A 16,644-nucleotide genomic window follows, 5' to 3' on the forward strand; every position below is an offset into this window, starting at 1 on the left:
AATAAACTCAACGAAACCAAACTATCATCCAGAAATATTAAACCCCCGTATCCACATGCCACAGACATACATGCAGAACAGACACACACACACACACACACAATTACAGCATTTAGCATGTGGCAGGCATGGTTGTCAGTGAGTTTTGAGAGCAGCCCTCTGGAGGAGACTGAAGCTGGTCCAGGCACTGTACTTACTGATGTTAAGGGTTTTTTGTGTGTGTGTGTGCCTTGGCATGTGTGTGGAGGTCAGATGGCAACTTCATCTTACCTTCTTTGTTTTGAGGCCGGATCTTTCTTGTTTCTTTCTCTGTTACTTACCCTGGGTTAGCAGGGCCATGAGCTTCTAGGCAATTCTCCCATTTCCGTCTCTCATGCGACTGTAGGAATGTTGTGAGTACAGATGTGTGCCATGGTATCTGGCCTTTCATGTGTGTCCTGGGGATCAAACTCAGGTGGTGAGGCTTACATGACAAGTACTTCTAACCACAGAGCCATCACCATGACTGCAGGCTCTCTTCCTTACTGTTCGAATCCCTTTGATTGCTTTCACTATAATTTAGATGAAAGTATTTCATTAGCTAGGCATGGTGGTACTGTCTTTCCAGCACTTGGCTCGTGCATCAGGAGCTCAAGTCCAGCTTTGGCTACTAGTAAGCTTTAGGTTAGCCTGAGCTCTACAATGAAGCCATATCAAGGCAAACCCGCAAACCATGCCTTTAGTGGTGGATGTATGAATTGTTCAGTGTAAAAGACAATGGTGTGCTGAATATCCTTGTCATTTTGTATGTGAAAAAAGTTCCTGTGGAACAAATAAATAGAATTAAAATCCCTGCACCAAGACATCATGCCTTTTCAAATTTGGTAAGTAATATTGAAGTAGGCATGGTCACACTGCCGATTGCCATACTCCTGTTATCAGTGTGTGCACTGCTCCCTATGCACCATTGTTTCCTGTGCATTCTTGTTAGCACAGATTGTTATTAAATGGATATTTGATAACTCGTTAATAAAACATATGTTTTGGACTATGTTGTAGTCCAAAAACAGCCATATAAGCCACTGAGACACTAATCTCAGTCAGATGTGGATGGTTTAATTGAATGTAACACCCCAAAACTGACCATAGTCAGGGACACAGTAGACTTGAAGCCAAACTGTGATCTGTGATGTTGGTGTTTCTTTTCCTTCCTTCCTTCCTTCCTTCCTTCCTTCCTTCCTTCCTTCCTTTCTTTTTCTGAGACAGGGTTTCTCTGTGTAGACTTGGCTGTCCTGGACTCACTTTGTAGACCAGGCTGGCCTCGAACTCACAGCGATCCATCTGCCTCTGCCTCACAAGTGCTGGGATTAAAGGCGTGTGCCACCATGCCCAGCAAGGAGCTCTATTTTTAAGGAGGTTACAACACCAAAGTTTCAGTTTGCATTTCTCTTAGAGGTACAGCTGAATATTTTTTGTATTGATTTGTACAAACTATACAGGAAAGAAGCCACTCATCTGCACAAAAGTGGTAATTGTTTAAATTGATTAGCTACCTTTCTTGAGTAAGGCTCTTGATCTCACTCTGTAACCCAGGCTGACTTTGAGTTTATGATCTGCCTGTCTCAGCCTAGTGAGGGCTGGGACATGCACTACCACATTAGATCCAGCAATTAATTTTATTTTCAGAGCTAAAGATTAAACTCAAGTTCTCACACAGGGAAGGCAGACGTTTTAGCCATGAGATACATCCCTAGCTGGTTGCTTTTTTGTTTGGTTTGGTTTTTTGAGACAGGGTTTCTCTGTGTACCCCTGGCTGTCCTTGAACTCTCTTTGTAGACCAGGCTGTCCTTGAACTCACAGAAATCTGCCTGTTTCTGCCTCTCAAGTGCTGGGATTACAGGTGTGTGCCACCATGCTCCTGGCCTTAGCTGGTTACTTTTTATTCTGTTTTAGGAACTTGTTTCCTGGAGAGACATAAATGTCTATCCCTCTTTATATGGCACCAAGGACAAATCAGATTAGGAATCCACCAAAGTCTGACTTGGGGAACCAATGTCAATTTGGCTTACAGAGTACAAGTATCACTCAGAGAGCACAGGTGAGGGGTCACTTAGAGAGAAGAGGTGAGGGGTCACTTAGAGAGTACAGGTGAAGGGTCACTTACAGAGCTCAGGTGAGGGGTCACTTACAGAGCACAGGTTAGGGGTCACTCACAGTGTACAGGTGAGGGGTCACTTAGAGAGCTCAGGTGAGGGGTCACTTACAGAGCACAGGTGAGGGGGTCACTCACAGTGTACAGGTGAGGGGTCACTTAGAGAGCTCAGGTGAGGGGTCACTTACAGAGCTCAGGTGAGGGGTCACTTACAGTGCATATGTGAGGGGTCACTTAGAGAAAACAGGTGAGGGGTCATTCACAGTGCACAGGTGAGGGGTCACTTACAGAGCTCAGGTGAGGGGTCACTTACAGAGTACAGGTAAGGGGTCACTCACAGGGCATGGGTGAAGCAGTCACTCAGAGAAGACAGGTGAGGGGTCAACTATGGAGCACTGGTGACCCCAAAGCAACTGCAGCACTGGAAAGTCACAACCCCCACATGGAGGATGACTTCCCTGGAGCCACGTAGATGGTCTCCTCCCCTTCAGCTTACCACCCACACAGCTAGGGCAGAACTCTGGGCAGAGGGCTTGGAGGCAGAGGGGGGAGCAGGCAGAATCCCAGGTGAGAAGCCAGCAACCTGCTCTACCCTCTCCTTTAGTGAGGAAATATCAGCAGTCAGGAGGCCAGACATCTTGCAAGTAATTAGCAGTGATAAGAATGATGGATGGAAGGTAGGCAGTGGTGGCGCACGCCTTTAATCCCAGCACTTGGAAGGCAGAGGCAGGCGGATCGCTGTGAGTTCGAGGCCAGCCTGGCCTACAATGCGAGTCCAGGACAGCCAAGGCTACACAGAGAAACCCTGTCTCAGGGAAAAAAAAAAAAAAAGAATGATGGATGATGTTTTGAGGTGTGTGGGAGGACATGTTGTGGACTATTTAATGCAGGGCATATACAAATATTTCAGTATATTTTACCTAGGTTAGTATATTTACTCTCAGATATCATAGTTCAGTGACCAGGATTAGAAAATTTCACAATACCTGAAGTTGTTTCAAAATCGAATCCTTGAATGTTTTCCTTTTGTGATAGGATCTTGCTACATAGCCTGAGCTATCCTAAGCTCACCACCGTGGCCTTCTTCCTTGGCCTCCTGAGTGTTGATGTAAGGGCAAAATTGATGCCATATTCTTCTAATATGTAATTTATAGTCTACAATTAATGCCATGGTCTGTGAGAAAGTTGTCCTCCAGGTGATTCTACTACTTCCTGCGTTCTGGGAAAGACCACGCATCGCCATAAGCTAAACCTGCCAGCACTCTCCAGAAGATACAGCTGACGCCCAATGATCCTCTGAGACAGAACAGCTTCGTTGGAGACTCAGCCTCCTGGACCCAAACCTGCTGGAAGGTCTGCATTCCTGAGCCTCACAACTTTGCCTGGATATCCAGTCCACAGCCAGCCTGCCTGAAGGACTGCATTCCTGAGACTCACGACCTCCCTCCCCCAACCCCCCCTTATGGTTTTGTCCTTGCTTCCTTGTGACCCCACCCCTAATTACAGTTTTTCCTTATAAACCCATTGCCCTTAAAGCTCCGGTATCAACTCTCCTGCTGCATCAGGAAGGATTGTGATCCAAAGCTCTGAGCCCATAATACCGGACCCTGTGCATGTTACATTGGTATGGAGTCATGGTGGTCTTTTTTGGGGGTCTCGCAATCTGGGTGATCTTGGCATAACATTGGGATTATAGTCATGTGCCACCACCCTCATCGCTGCTCAGAGTATTTCTTTTCTTTTTCTTTCTTTCTTTCTTTCTTTCTTTCTTTCTTTCTTTCTTTCGACAGGGTTTCTCTGTGTAGCCTTGGCTTTCCTGGACTTGCTTTGTACACCAGGCTGGCCTCTAACTCACAGAGATCTGCTTGCCTCTGCCTCCTGAGTGCTGGGATTACAAGCATCTGCCACCATGCCCAGCTTCAATCTGAGTATTTGCTTATTTCATTCATTTATTATCACACACACACACACACACACACACACACACACAGGAATGCAATCCAAATTTAATGCATAAACACTATAAAATTATAACAATAAAATGAATTGTGTATAGCAAATATTCTTTAAAAGTGATCACCAAATGTTGATTGGGATGATTTGGAAGTTGCCCAGATAATAAATATTTCTTTCTTTTCCTTTCTTTTCTTTTCCTTTCTTTTCTTTTCTTTTCTTTTCTTTTCTGAGACAGGATTTTTCTGTGTAGGCCTAGACTTCCTGTAACTTGCTCTGTAGACTAGGCTGGCCTTGAACTGAGAGATCTAACTGCCTCTTCTTCCTGAGTGCTGGGATTAAAGCTGTGTGCCACCACCACCCAGATTCAAATGTTTCTAATTTTCTTATTAATTATTAAGGTTGTGTGTGTGTGTGTGTGTGTATAAACTTATGAGAATGATTTCTCTCTTTCCACCAAGTGGATTCTTGGTGTGTTGAATTCAGATCTTTAGTAGCAAGCTGTTGGGGGATGGTCTGATGTATTTTGATGCTAATTACTGCTTGCTGTCTGTGACCCAACTTTTGCTTAATAAAAAGTCATCCCACCTGGGCAGGGCAGGAGATGAGGGGGCAGGGGGAGGGCTAGGAAAGAGAGAGGAATTCTGGGAAGAAGAGAGACCACTAGAAGGAAAAAGGAGGAGACCTGAGGAGAGGAGAGGAAGGCCGCCATGGGTTAGCTGGAGGAGAAGCACATGGCCAGTGTGGTTGGAGAATCCGGCCCAGATGAAGAACATTAGCAAGTATTTGGGATTATGGATGGGAGGTAGCTTGATAAAAGTTATTGGAAGCAGATGTCATGGGATTGAGGCAGGGATCCCATGCCTGTCCCACTCTGGGAGGTAGTTTAGAGGATTGATATCTGCCCTGCCCTAGGTTAACTAAGGCTATTTTAAAATATAACAAGTGTTGGTGTCTTAATTGATTGCTAGCCAGGCCTACTGATAATACATGTAATTTTTAAAAAACAATAGCAAGCAGCACCTTCACCTGATGGGACATCTCCATGGCCCTAAACTGCATTTTTTTTTTCCAAAGCAGCGTTGAAAATCCATCCATCTCACTGAGGTGGAAAGTGGTTGAGGAAGACACCAGTGCCTGCACATGTATGTGCATCCACACCTGCACCAAGAAAAACACAGGTAACTTACATGTATGCACCTCCTCTCCCTCCCTCCCTCCCTCCTCCTTCTTTCTCTCTCTGTCTCTCTCTCTTTCCTCCCCTCTCCCTCCCTCTCTCTCTCTCCTACCCCCAGCAGGACTATAGACCACATTTTAGTTTTGTGTGGTTTCCCACTTGTAATTGGCTTGGATATAAAGTTTATGATGTGGTGTCTGGCATGGTGGCTCACGCTTTTAATCCCAGCACTCAGGAGGATGAGGCAGGTGGATCTCTATGAGTTCAAGGCCAGCCTAGTCTACAAATCGAGTCCAGGACAGCCAAAGCTATATAGAGAAACCCTGTCTTGAACCTTCTCTGTATAACAGTCTTGGCTGTCCTGCACTCACTTTGTAGACCAGGCTGGCCTCAAACTAAGAGATCTACCAGCCTCTGCCTCCCGAGTGCTGGGAATAAAGGCATGTGCCACCATGCATGCCTTTCCTGGTACAGTTTGTAAGTTGCTTTTTCAAGACAGGGTTTCTCTGTGTAGCCTTAGCTGTCCTGGACTCACTTTGTAGACCAGGCTGGCCTCGAACTCACAGAGTTCTATCTGTCTCTGCCTCCTGAGTGCTGGGATTACAGATGTGGGCCACCACTCCTAGTTTTCACGGTGTGGTTTGTAGTCTGAATTTGGCCAATCTGGTGAAGTCAGAAAACGGAGTCTTGCTATAAATCAGCACCTTCAGAGCGAGGACTGCAGTTCTTCTTTCCTGGTCCGCTGATGACTCAGTCACACATGGCACAAGGATTCATAGCATCCATTCTGCCATTAGAGCCCACACCACCCACCACCCTCCAGCCCTGCCTTAGTAGACCAGGCATACTCTTGGCTGAGCGGCTGCTCTGCCTTTCTCTGAAATGCATATCCACTCAGGAAAAGGCAAGGAAAGAGCTCCAGGCGAGAAGGAGAAGGGTGGAGTTAAGATTACCAGTCTGCTTGCTCTTCATGCCTTGCTTTCTTACACACCCCAGGACCACCTGCCCAGTGGTAGCACCACCCACGATAGGTTGAACTTTTCACATCAGCCGTCAACCAAGAAAATGCCCAACACAGGCTCAGTGCTTAAGAACACTGACTGCTCTCCCGAAAGGGAGGAGTTCGATTCCCCCGCATCTATTTGGTGCCTAAATTAGTTCCAGGGGACCTGATGTGCTTTCTTCTGGCTTCTGAAGGCACTGCATACATGTGGTACACAGATATAAATGCAGGCAAAACCTCCATACACATAAAACAAAAATAAATTAAAAAGAAAAATAGAAAAAAAAAAAAAAGCAAAACCAAAAACAGGGACGCAGTGTGATAGTGCTTAGAAGTGTGGTGAGAAGGCCAGTCTGCCATCCATCCATCAGTGGTACCTGAGGCATACTCCATCCACAACCACACGTACATCTATGAAATACAGCCCAGCAAACACAAACACAGCCCACAAATACAAGTACAGCTAGAAGCCTGGTCTTGGACACCCAGTGACTGGGAAATGTCATGGAAGAGATGGGTATTCCAAATGTGTACATTGATACTAGGTTCACCAAAATTGCACTAGGGAAGGCTGTGAGTTGTATTCCTCTGTGTGATTATCCATGGGGAAGACTCAATAAAGATCTCTGTACATTGGTGACCTCTATCCCTTTGGCAGCTACTTTTAAGCATTTTATTTATTTACTTTGGTTTTTCAGACAGGGTTTCTCTATGTAGCCTTGGCTGTGCTGGACTCACTTTGTAGACCAGGCTGGCCTTGAACTCAGAGATCTGCCTGCCTCTGCCTCCCAAGTGCTGGGATTAAAGGTGTGTGCCCGGTGGTGGCTACTTTTAAAATCAGACAGTCCATGAGAATGTGAATTACCTGCTGAGTGTCAAATAGTTACAAAACTACAAGATGATGATGATGATGATGATTATTATTATTATTCAAGACAGGGTTTTTCTGTGTAGTTTTGGCTGTCCTGGACTTGCTTTGTACACCAGGCTGGCATCGAATTCACAGAGATCCTCCTGCCTCTGCCTCACTGAGTACTGGGATTACAGGCGTGCGCCACCGCTCCCAGCTCCCTTATTTTCTTTTCCATGTTTGTATATCTTAATATCTTTCTAGTTTGTGCTGTCACTACAATTCAATTCATATAACCCATGTAAAGTTTTCTTTTTTTTATTATTATTCATTAATTTGGTTTTTGAGACAGGGTTTCTCTGTGTAGCCTTGGCGATCCTGGACTTGCTTTGCGGATTTCAGGTGCGTGTTTTGCCAGGCGAAAAAATTCTTTTTTTTTGTTTTTTTGTTTTTTTTTTTGTTTTTTTTTGAAAAAATTCTTTAATAAAAATATCCTTTAAAAAAAAAAAGGCGGGCCGGGTGTGGGTGGCGCACGCCTTTAATCCCAGTACTCAGGAGGCAAAGGGAGGCAGATTGCTGTGAGTTCGAGGCCAGCCTGGTCTACAAAGCGGGTCCAGAACAGCCAAGGCTACACAGAGAAACTCTGTCTCGAAAAAACAAAACAAAATAAAAAAAAAAGAGGCAAGGCCATAAATATTTAATCAGCATCTTAAGGTAGCACCTCTCCATCTCCGATCCTGGGCATTTGACATCCTCCTGCATCCAAGCATCCTAGATTTGAGCCTACATCGCCCCACCCCACCATCACCCCGCCCAGTTTTCTCCCGGCCCCGCCCCACCTCCCTGGGACTGGGACGCCGGCTCCCGTGGGCCCGCCTCTTCCGGCCCGCGAGGTTTGATTCTCTTGGCGGGCGGAAGCTGCTGGAACTTGAATCCTGCAAAGGTTCCCACGCATTATCCCGGTTTTACTGGGCTCTGCGGCCCCTGCTTCGACCTTCTGTCCGCTTCGGTCCTGCCAAGCCCGTCGCCCCTCAGGTCAGCTCTCACGCCCGCGGCCCGGACTCTGGGCTGGTCGGGAGACGGAGCTTCTCCGGGGTTCCACCCACCAGCGCTGTTCTCTGTGAGAACGTCTGGACTTCTCAGCCCGGTCTCACAGATGGTGGTCTTTTCTTCTCTTTTCTTTTCTTTTTTGTTTTGTTTTGTTTTTTTTTTCTTTCTCTCCCGTTCTGAGATATAATCTTGTGTGGTGCAGGCTGGTCTCGAACTCATGTTATAGCCCAAAGCGGTCCTTGAGCTCCAGATCCTCCTGCCTTAGTTTCTTGAAAGCTGGGGATACAGGCCTGAGTGCTCCCCTCTCCCCGCCCCCATCTGCAGCTCACGGGGGTTATTGATGACGTTTGGCCGAGCGTTTGACGTCCCGGAGGCTGCCGTAGATGAGAATTTCCATTTTTGTTTCAGTGCTCTTGACTGTCGGCAGACGCGGTTTAGAGAAGGGACTTTGAGACACTGTCCTTCGTTCAGTTCAGTTTCCTGAATTGTTGCTTAGCGGCTTAGATTCCCAGCTTTTGTTCAAGTGTTGCTTCTGTTTCTTATGAGGTGTGAGAGACTCGGAAAAGCCCTTGTTACATACACCTTCATGGAGACAGTGGGTCTGTCGTCCTGCCTGCCTGTCTGTATTACTTCTTCAATGCTTTTTGGAATGAAAACCTCTGTTGATGTTCTCAGAAGTCTCAGGGGAGCAGGAATGATGCTACTGAACTGAATTCTAAGGCCAGATCGTAAGCCATTCTGCACTCTCATTTGAAATGAACAGATCAGTGTCTTCACTGAGCATGTGAGGCAAATTAATATATTTTGTATTTTTAGCAAGTGATAGCATGGCTGAAATAACACCATACTAGTGGCAAAATGCCCTTGGTTTGCCCTCCTATGAAGTCTCACTGTATAGCCCAATCTGGCCTTGAACTCACAGAGATGCGCCTGCCTCTGCTGCCTGAGTGCTGGTATAAAGGCGTGCACCACAGTATCTGTGTATAGTTTAATCACAGATCTCCCAGGATCTAGCTGACTTCTTGTTTCCTCACAAGTTTCTCTATTACAAATGCCCCGTTTCTTGTATTTCACCACAACCAGAAGGGTACTCAGATAGGACTAAGGCCTGGTTTCCTTTCACACTGTCAGCCTCTCCAATGGCAACTATTTCTGCTTTCTGTATTCCAGTCTCTAGAAGATAAACAGGATGTCTAAGATTATGTAGGTCCAGCTTTATATCCACAACATGATATAATCACTAATGTTTCTCTCTCTCTCTCTCTCTCTCTCTCTCTCTCTCTCTCTCTCTCTCTTCTCTCTGTGTGTGTTGGGATTAGGCAGAAAGCTTGAAAGTTCAAAGCTGCCTGGGCTATAGAGAAAATTCAAGACTGCTGGGATTGCAGGCCTTCCTAGCCTACTTTATAGCAGACAGATCTCCAATCAGATTTATAGCCCCAAATTCCCCCATTTCCTTTCTTGCTCCAACTTACCCACTCCTCTTTGAATGGGATCCCAGGAGTTACTGGGTCATGTCTTGACCCGAAGCTGCTGCTATTCTTATCTAGAAATTTCTAAATTCTCGTTCCAGTTTTTTTGGGGATAAGGCTCCACTTGATTCCTAAATTCGTCTATAGGCAGATGTCCATGAAGAGGTTTCTGAATTAGTGGAGCAATTAAAGCATATTCCTTTTTTAAAAATTGCCAGCAGGAGCTGAGTTCAATCCAGCAGCTGGTCTCTGTCTGCTTACCTCTGCATGCATTACTATGGCACATGCAGACCCATATACACATTTATCATATGTACACAATAGTAACATTTTAAAATTGATCAGATTTACATGTATGTGCATTTGTGTGCTTGAGCGTGTAGCATGTTCATGCTGGTGCCTGCAGAGGCTAGAAGGGAGTGTTGGGTTGTCTGGACTTGACGTTACAGGTGGTTGTGAGTAGGCTAACATGAGTGCTAGGAACGTCACATGGGAGAGCAGCAAGCACTCTTAGCTCCCGAGTCCCTGTCCAGTCCTTTGCCCCTACACTCCCTATACCCTCTGTTTCACTCTAGGGTTTTATGTCTAACAACCCAGGCTAGTCTGGAACTTCAAATCCTCCTTTCTCGTGTCCCGAGTGCTGGGATTATAGGAAGGTATCAGCATCCTTGGTTCTGTTTTCTTTTTTGATAGTATCTTTGAATGTACAGGAATTCTGAATACACACACACTCACACTCATAGTTGATCTGGAACTCCCTGGGTAGACCAGGCTGGCCTCAAACTTGCAGTGTGAACAGTGCATGTGCAGAGCTCAGACAGCTATGGGATTTGGTCTCTCTTTCTGTCATGGGCGTCCCAGGGATCAAATCAGGTTTTCAGGCTTGGTGGCAAGTGCCTCTATCCAGCGAGCAAGTTTGTCTTTCTTGTTTAAGTGGATTATGTTGTTGTTTGAGGCACAGTGTCATGTAGCGCAGGCTAGTCTAGAACTTGCTGTGTAGTTTAGGATGACTTGAGCTCCTACTTCCACCTGGTGATGCTTAAATCTCTATCTGGAGTTGATTTGTATGGATGATGCGGGCAGGAATCCAGGGTTCTTGTGGTTTTTCTAGACAGGGTTTCTCTGTGTAGCCCTGGCTGTTCTGGAACTAGATCTGTAGACCAGGTTGGCCTAGAACTCAGAGATCCACCTGCCTCTGCTTCCTGACTACTGGGATTAAAGGTGTGTGGCACCATGCTTAGCTTTGTTTTGGGTTTTTCGAGACAGGGTTTCTCTGTGTAGCCCTGACTGTCCTGGACTAGAGTTATAGACCAGGCTGGCCTCAAACTCACAGATCTACCTGCCTCTGCCTACTGAGTGCTGGAATTAAAGGTGTGCCACCACTGCCTGGCTTGTTTGCCTTAAAATATGGCTAATTAGTGCTTCTACTGTTATTTATATGGCTAAGATTTATTTTTATCTCTATTTACAAAGGGAGGAGATGATCTGGTAATATTCCTTTTATTGGTCATGTACCATTTCTTCTGTTTTACAGGTTCTTGTCATTCTGAATATATTTCCAAGTGGATTATGAAAGATTATGATGAACTTCTCAAATACTATGAATTACATGAAACTATTGGGACAGGTAATTATTAATTTTTTTTCTTCGAGACAGAGTACAGATAAAATAACTGAAAGTATGGTCTATTTGGGTAATCATGAACTTTTTAGTATAATTGATGTAGCTTAATTTTTTTAACCTATAATTAAAATGTTTACATTTTGTGTGTGTGTTTGTATGCTGTATGTGGGATACATGCAGCAGCATGCATGAGGAGGTAAGAGGACAGCTTTGTGGAGTAGATTCTCTTCCACCTTTATGTGGGCTATGGGACTGGGACTCAGGTTGCCAGGCCTGTGTGCCACGTGCCTATACCTGCTGAGCCATCTTGCCTGGTCCTCTGCCTGCTTTAGTAAACAGTAGAACAAGGGCAGAATGTCAGAAATCCTTGTAGGTCATTGCAAAAGAATGCTGATTTTTTTTTGTGCAAATAAAAGCCATGGAGAGTTTTGAGCTAAGGAGTGGTCTAACCTTTGTTTCCAAAGGGTCGTCCTGGCTGCTTGAGAGCGAAGACATTGGGAGAGGGCAGGGTAGGTAGAAAGCTGCTGGGAAGCAATCGCGTGAGGAAAGTTCTCATGAGCAGAGGATGGCAGCACGTTTAGAAGGATGGGGTGAAGCTAGTGAGATTGAGTTATAGCCTAGGGTAAAGTGTGCAAAGTGCACAGACGTTAATGAATTTTACATGCATATACATTCAGGCGTTACCTGCTCAGAAAAGACATGGACCATCTCTCTCTCCCTCTCTCTCTCTCTCTCTCTCTCTCTCTCTTTTCCCCTGAGACAGGGTTTTTCTGTGTAGACTTGACTATCTTGGACTCACTTTGTAGACCAGGCTGGCCTCCAACTGACAGAGATCCACTTGCCTCTGCCTTCCAAGTGCTGGGATTAAAGGCATGTGCCACCGCTGCCTGGCTTACTTTTGTAGTTTTTTAAGCTCATTGAAGTTTTATATAATTTGTTTTCATCCTTAGTAACTTTATGTTGTGTTCTAGCATGTTAATAATAAAGCAAATGTAATGGCTTTATTGGTTAAAATGATTTACTTTGATTTTTGTGTCTGTGTGTGAGTAATCCATATGCATGTATGTGGGTGGCTGAGGAGCCCAGAAGATGGTGTTGGATTCCCTGGAGATGGAGTAACAGTTGTGACTTACCTGATTTAGGTGCTGGGAACTGAGCTCTGGCCGTCTGTAAGAGTGGCAAGTACACTGTAACTTTTTAGCTGTCTCTCTTCCTTCCATAGAACACATTTTTTTAAGAAAAGGATTTCTTTATTTATTTAATGTATGAGTACTCTATCTGCATGCATAGCTGCATGCCAGAAGAGGGCATCAGATCCCAGTATAGAGTGTTGCTGGAAATTGAACTCAGGACCTCTGGAAGAGCAGACAGTGCTCTTAACCCCTGAACCATCTCTTCAGCCCCCATAGAGCTTTTCTGGGGGAGGCGAGTTGAGACAGGGTTTCTCTGTGTAACACAGCCCTGGCTATCCTGGAACTCTCTTTGTAGACCAGGCTGGCCTGGAACTCAGAGATCCATCTGCCTCTGTGAGATTAAAGGCATGCACCACCACACCCGGCCCATAGAGCATATTTTTAAAGAGTATTTTTTATTATAAAATTAGATATTGGCTGTTCATGGTAGGAAAAAAATCTGCATATAGAACAGTGGCTTTCAACCTTCCTAAGGCTGTGACCCTTTAGAACAATTCCTCATGCTGTGGTGCCCCTCAATCATAAAATTATAGATGCCTGCTTCATAACTTTAATCTTGCTACTGTTATGAGTTATAAATGTCTGTGTTTTATGATGGTCTTAAGTGACCCCTGTGAAAGGATTGTCCGACCCCCCCACAAAGGGGTTGTGATCTACAAGTTGGAAAAACTGAACTAGAAACAGGGACTGAGAAGAACGTGGAGTCATGGCTGACGTGTTGGAAGTGACAGGAGAAAGGAAAGCTTTCAGGAATATGTGCCTGGATAGAGCCTTCTGAAAACTCTGTCTTGGGCCCTTGTTTATCTCCATACATATTTTTCTGTGCTTAGGTGGCTTTGCAAAGGTCAAGCTTGCCTGTCATATCCTCACAAGAGAAATGGTGGCCATAAAAATCATGGATAAAAATGCACTAGGGGTAAGTTTGAAATTATTTTTTTCCTTAATTGTACAAACTAATTGGCTTCATTGATACTTTTATATATGGAAATTATAGTACATTGATCACTGATACTTTATATATAGGAGTTATAGCACACTGATCAGATTTATTTCTATCATTAAAAAAGACAATTTTGAGTCAAGGTTTTATTATATATAGCCTTGGTCTTGAACTCACATAGTATCCAGGTTGGCCTTCAATTTGTGATCTCTCTGCCTCAGCCTCATGAGTATTAGGATTGCAGGTATGTGTGTTATTACACCCTACTAATATATATATATATATATATATATATATATATATATATATATATATGATTTCTAATGTATGTATACATGGCATGTGGGTAGGTACACATAATATATGCCCATGCTTGTACAGAGGGCTGAAGTTGATATTGGAATTCTTCCTCAATTGCTTTCCACTTGATTCTTTTTGAAGCAAGGGCCCTCAGTCAAACCCAGAGCCTGCTGATATAGCTAGCCTCACTAAACAGCCTGCTATGGGCATCCTGTCTCTGTCTTCTCAACCTATTGTACTTCCTTGGCATGTATGTGTGTGGGCTATTGTTTGTTTGTTTGTTTGTGTTGTTGTTTTTCTGAGACAGGGTTTCTCTGTGTAGCCTTTGCTGTCCTGGACTCGCTTTGTAGACCAGGCTGGCCTCAACTCACAGTGATCCGCCTGCCTCTGCCTCCCAAGTGCTGGGATTAAAGGTGTGTGCTACCATGCCCAGCCCATGTATGTGGTGTCTGGGGTCCTCTTGCTTGCATGGCAAAATGTAAAGAGTTGGGGCCTCAAGAGATGGCTCAGCAGTTAAGAGCACTTGTACTGCCAGGGAATGCAAGTTCAATTTTGTTTTCTTTCTTTTTTTTTTTTTTTTTTTTTTTTTTTTTGAGGCAGTGTTTCTCTGTGTAGCCTTGGCTATCCTAGACTCACTCTGTAGACCAAGCTGGCCTCGAACTCACAGTGATCCACCTGCCTCTGCCTCCCGAGTGCTGGGATTAAAGGCGTGGGACATACTTATAATCCCAGCACTTAAGAGGCAGAAGAGCAGCATTATTCCAAGAGCAAGTTCAGCTTGGTCCACACAGGACATTCAAGGCCAGTCAGATATATTGAGTGGGACCTCATCAACAGCAATAATGAAAAAGTGCTTTTTTTTTTTGAGACAGGGTTTCTCTGTGTAGCCTTGGCTGTCCTGGACTCACTTTATAGACCAGGCTGGCCTTGAACTCACAGCAATCTGCCTGCCTCTGCCTGCCGAGTGCTGGGATTAAAGATGTGCGCCACCACGCCCAGCTGAAAAAGTGCTTTTATAGTTAATTGGTTCCTTTTCTTTTTTTGAAACTCCTTTCTTTTTCTTTAGTCCTGACTGACCTATGTAGCTCACTTTATAGCCCAGGATGGCCTCAGACTTTGGATGTTCCTCCCCAAGTCTTCTGACTGCTAGGATTGTATGCAGGCCTGAGCGTTTCTGTTTTCCCCTTGTTTGGAATGGTCACCTTCTCCATTAGTCTAAGATTCTTTTGGGATTTCTGGGTGTTGCACTGCTGACCTACTGTGGCAGCTAGCTTTTTGTCACTGTGACAAATGGTTGAGGGAAACATTTAAAAAAGGGGAAGGACTGAGTTTTGTCTTGTGGTTTGGGTCCAAGGGTCCATTGCTTTGGGTCTGAGGTAAGATTGAATATCATGATGGTTTGAGTTTGTCCCTCAGTGGCAACCAGGAAACAGCGTGCCTATGCTGATGGGCATCCTTCTGTATGGCATCCACACTCCAGCATGGGCTGGTTGGTATCACCCATGGCCTCAGACACTCCTAGTGTTTGTTTTTCTGATCTCCACCCACTCCAACTGACAGATTAGCTGTCTCACTCACATCCAGCTTGCCTTTATAAAATCCTCAGGATGCGAACTTTGTAATGTTTTTCCAGCAGCTTCTTTTAGAGCTATTGCTAGCTCTTACGTAGTATTAAAGTGTTGAAATTGGTGCTTGGAACACTTGCCAGGGCATGTGTTCCTTATCTGAACTGATGTTTTATTAAACAGAGTGATTTGCCCCGAGTCAAAACTGAGATCGATGCCCTGAAGAATCTGAAACATCAGCATATATGTCAGCTCTACCATGTGCTGGAGACGAAAGAGAAAATATTCATGGTTCTTGAGGTTAGTAGTGGGCTTCAGACAACCAAAAGTGTTTGCTTGCTCGTTTAGTAGTTGAGAGAGAACTACCTGAAAATTTCCCGACCTGAAAAGTTAGCACAAATGTTCATTCTAGTTTCACTTCTGACAGTCCCTGACTCTGCTCCCAGGTGTTTCTAGGTTATGTTAAGTTTTCTTCCATCTTCATGTGGGTTCCCGGCGTCAAAGCCTCTTGCTGGCCTTTTTTGGCCTTAGTATATATAAATTATACATAATGTGTTACATTGTGACACTTAATACACCCATATTTATGTATGTAAAATGTATTTATTTTTATGTTTATGAGCATTTTGACTGTGTTTCTGTCTGGTGCCCATGGAAGCCACAAGAGGATGTTGGATCCCCTGGGACCGGAGCAATAGACGGCTGTGAGCTGCCGTGTGGGTTCTCTGCAAGAGCAGCCGGTGCTTTTACCCTCTCAGCCATGCCTCCAGCCTCCTATATGATTGTTTGTTTGTTTGGCTATAGTAATTCTCTGTCACCTTCTCACTATTACTCCTGGTCCCCTTCCTCTTCTCTTCTCAACTGGCCCCACTACCACTTTTTTCCTTCCTTCCTTCCTTCCTTCCTTCCTTCCTTCCTTCCTTCCTTAAATAACCCAGTGGATTTTTGTTGTTGTTTTTTGTTTCTGTTTTTGAGGGTTGCTTACAGGAGCATGGGTACCTTACTAGTGGCTCTCACCTTTATCGACCATTAACTGTATAAATCTTGGTGTTTGTTTGTTTGTTTGTTTGTTTGAGACAGGGACTCTCTGTAGATCAGGCTGGCCTTGAACTCAGAGATCTGCCTGTCTCTGCCTCCCAAGTGCTGGGATTAAAGTTGTACACTGCCACCGCCCAACAAAGAGGGGGCTTAGTAAGCCCTTTCTCTTAATTGCTTTTTCTCTATAGCTATGTGTGGTGTATGCATGTGTGTCAGCATCTATGCGGTTGTGGTGTGTACTCTTGCACATATGCACGTGGGAACTCAGAGCATCTTTCTATATTGTTCTCTCCCTTACTTGTTAAGGCAGAAGAACCCCTCTCTGATCACAGAGCTCACTGGTTTGGGAGG

At 44.8% G+C, this 16,644-nt stretch overlaps 1 protein-coding gene across 2 annotated transcripts in view; it reads left to right on the forward strand.

The window, feature by feature from the left end:
• Positions 1–7,996: 7,996 nt before the first annotated feature.
• MELK (maternal embryonic leucine zipper kinase) overlaps positions 7,997–16,644 on the forward strand; it is a 57,344-nt gene continuing 48,696 nt past the window's right edge. For both annotated transcript variants that reach the window (XM_084795403.1, XM_084795404.1), the window contains exons 1-4: positions 7,997–8,149; positions 11,168–11,260; positions 13,281–13,366; positions 15,439–15,555. In XM_084795403.1, the coding sequence (XP_084651529.1) occupies positions 11,203–11,260; positions 13,281–13,366; positions 15,439–15,555 (261 nt within the window). In that variant the 5' untranslated portion in view covers positions 7,997–8,149; positions 11,168–11,202. The remainder of the gene's footprint in view (positions 8,150–11,167; positions 11,261–13,280; positions 13,367–15,438; positions 15,556–16,644) is intronic.

The sequence above is a fragment of the Acomys minous genome (genome assembly GCF_964271855.1).
Source record: "Acomys minous genome assembly, chromosome: 1".
Lineage (NCBI taxonomy): Eukaryota > Metazoa > Chordata > Mammalia > Rodentia > Muridae > Acomys > Acomys minous.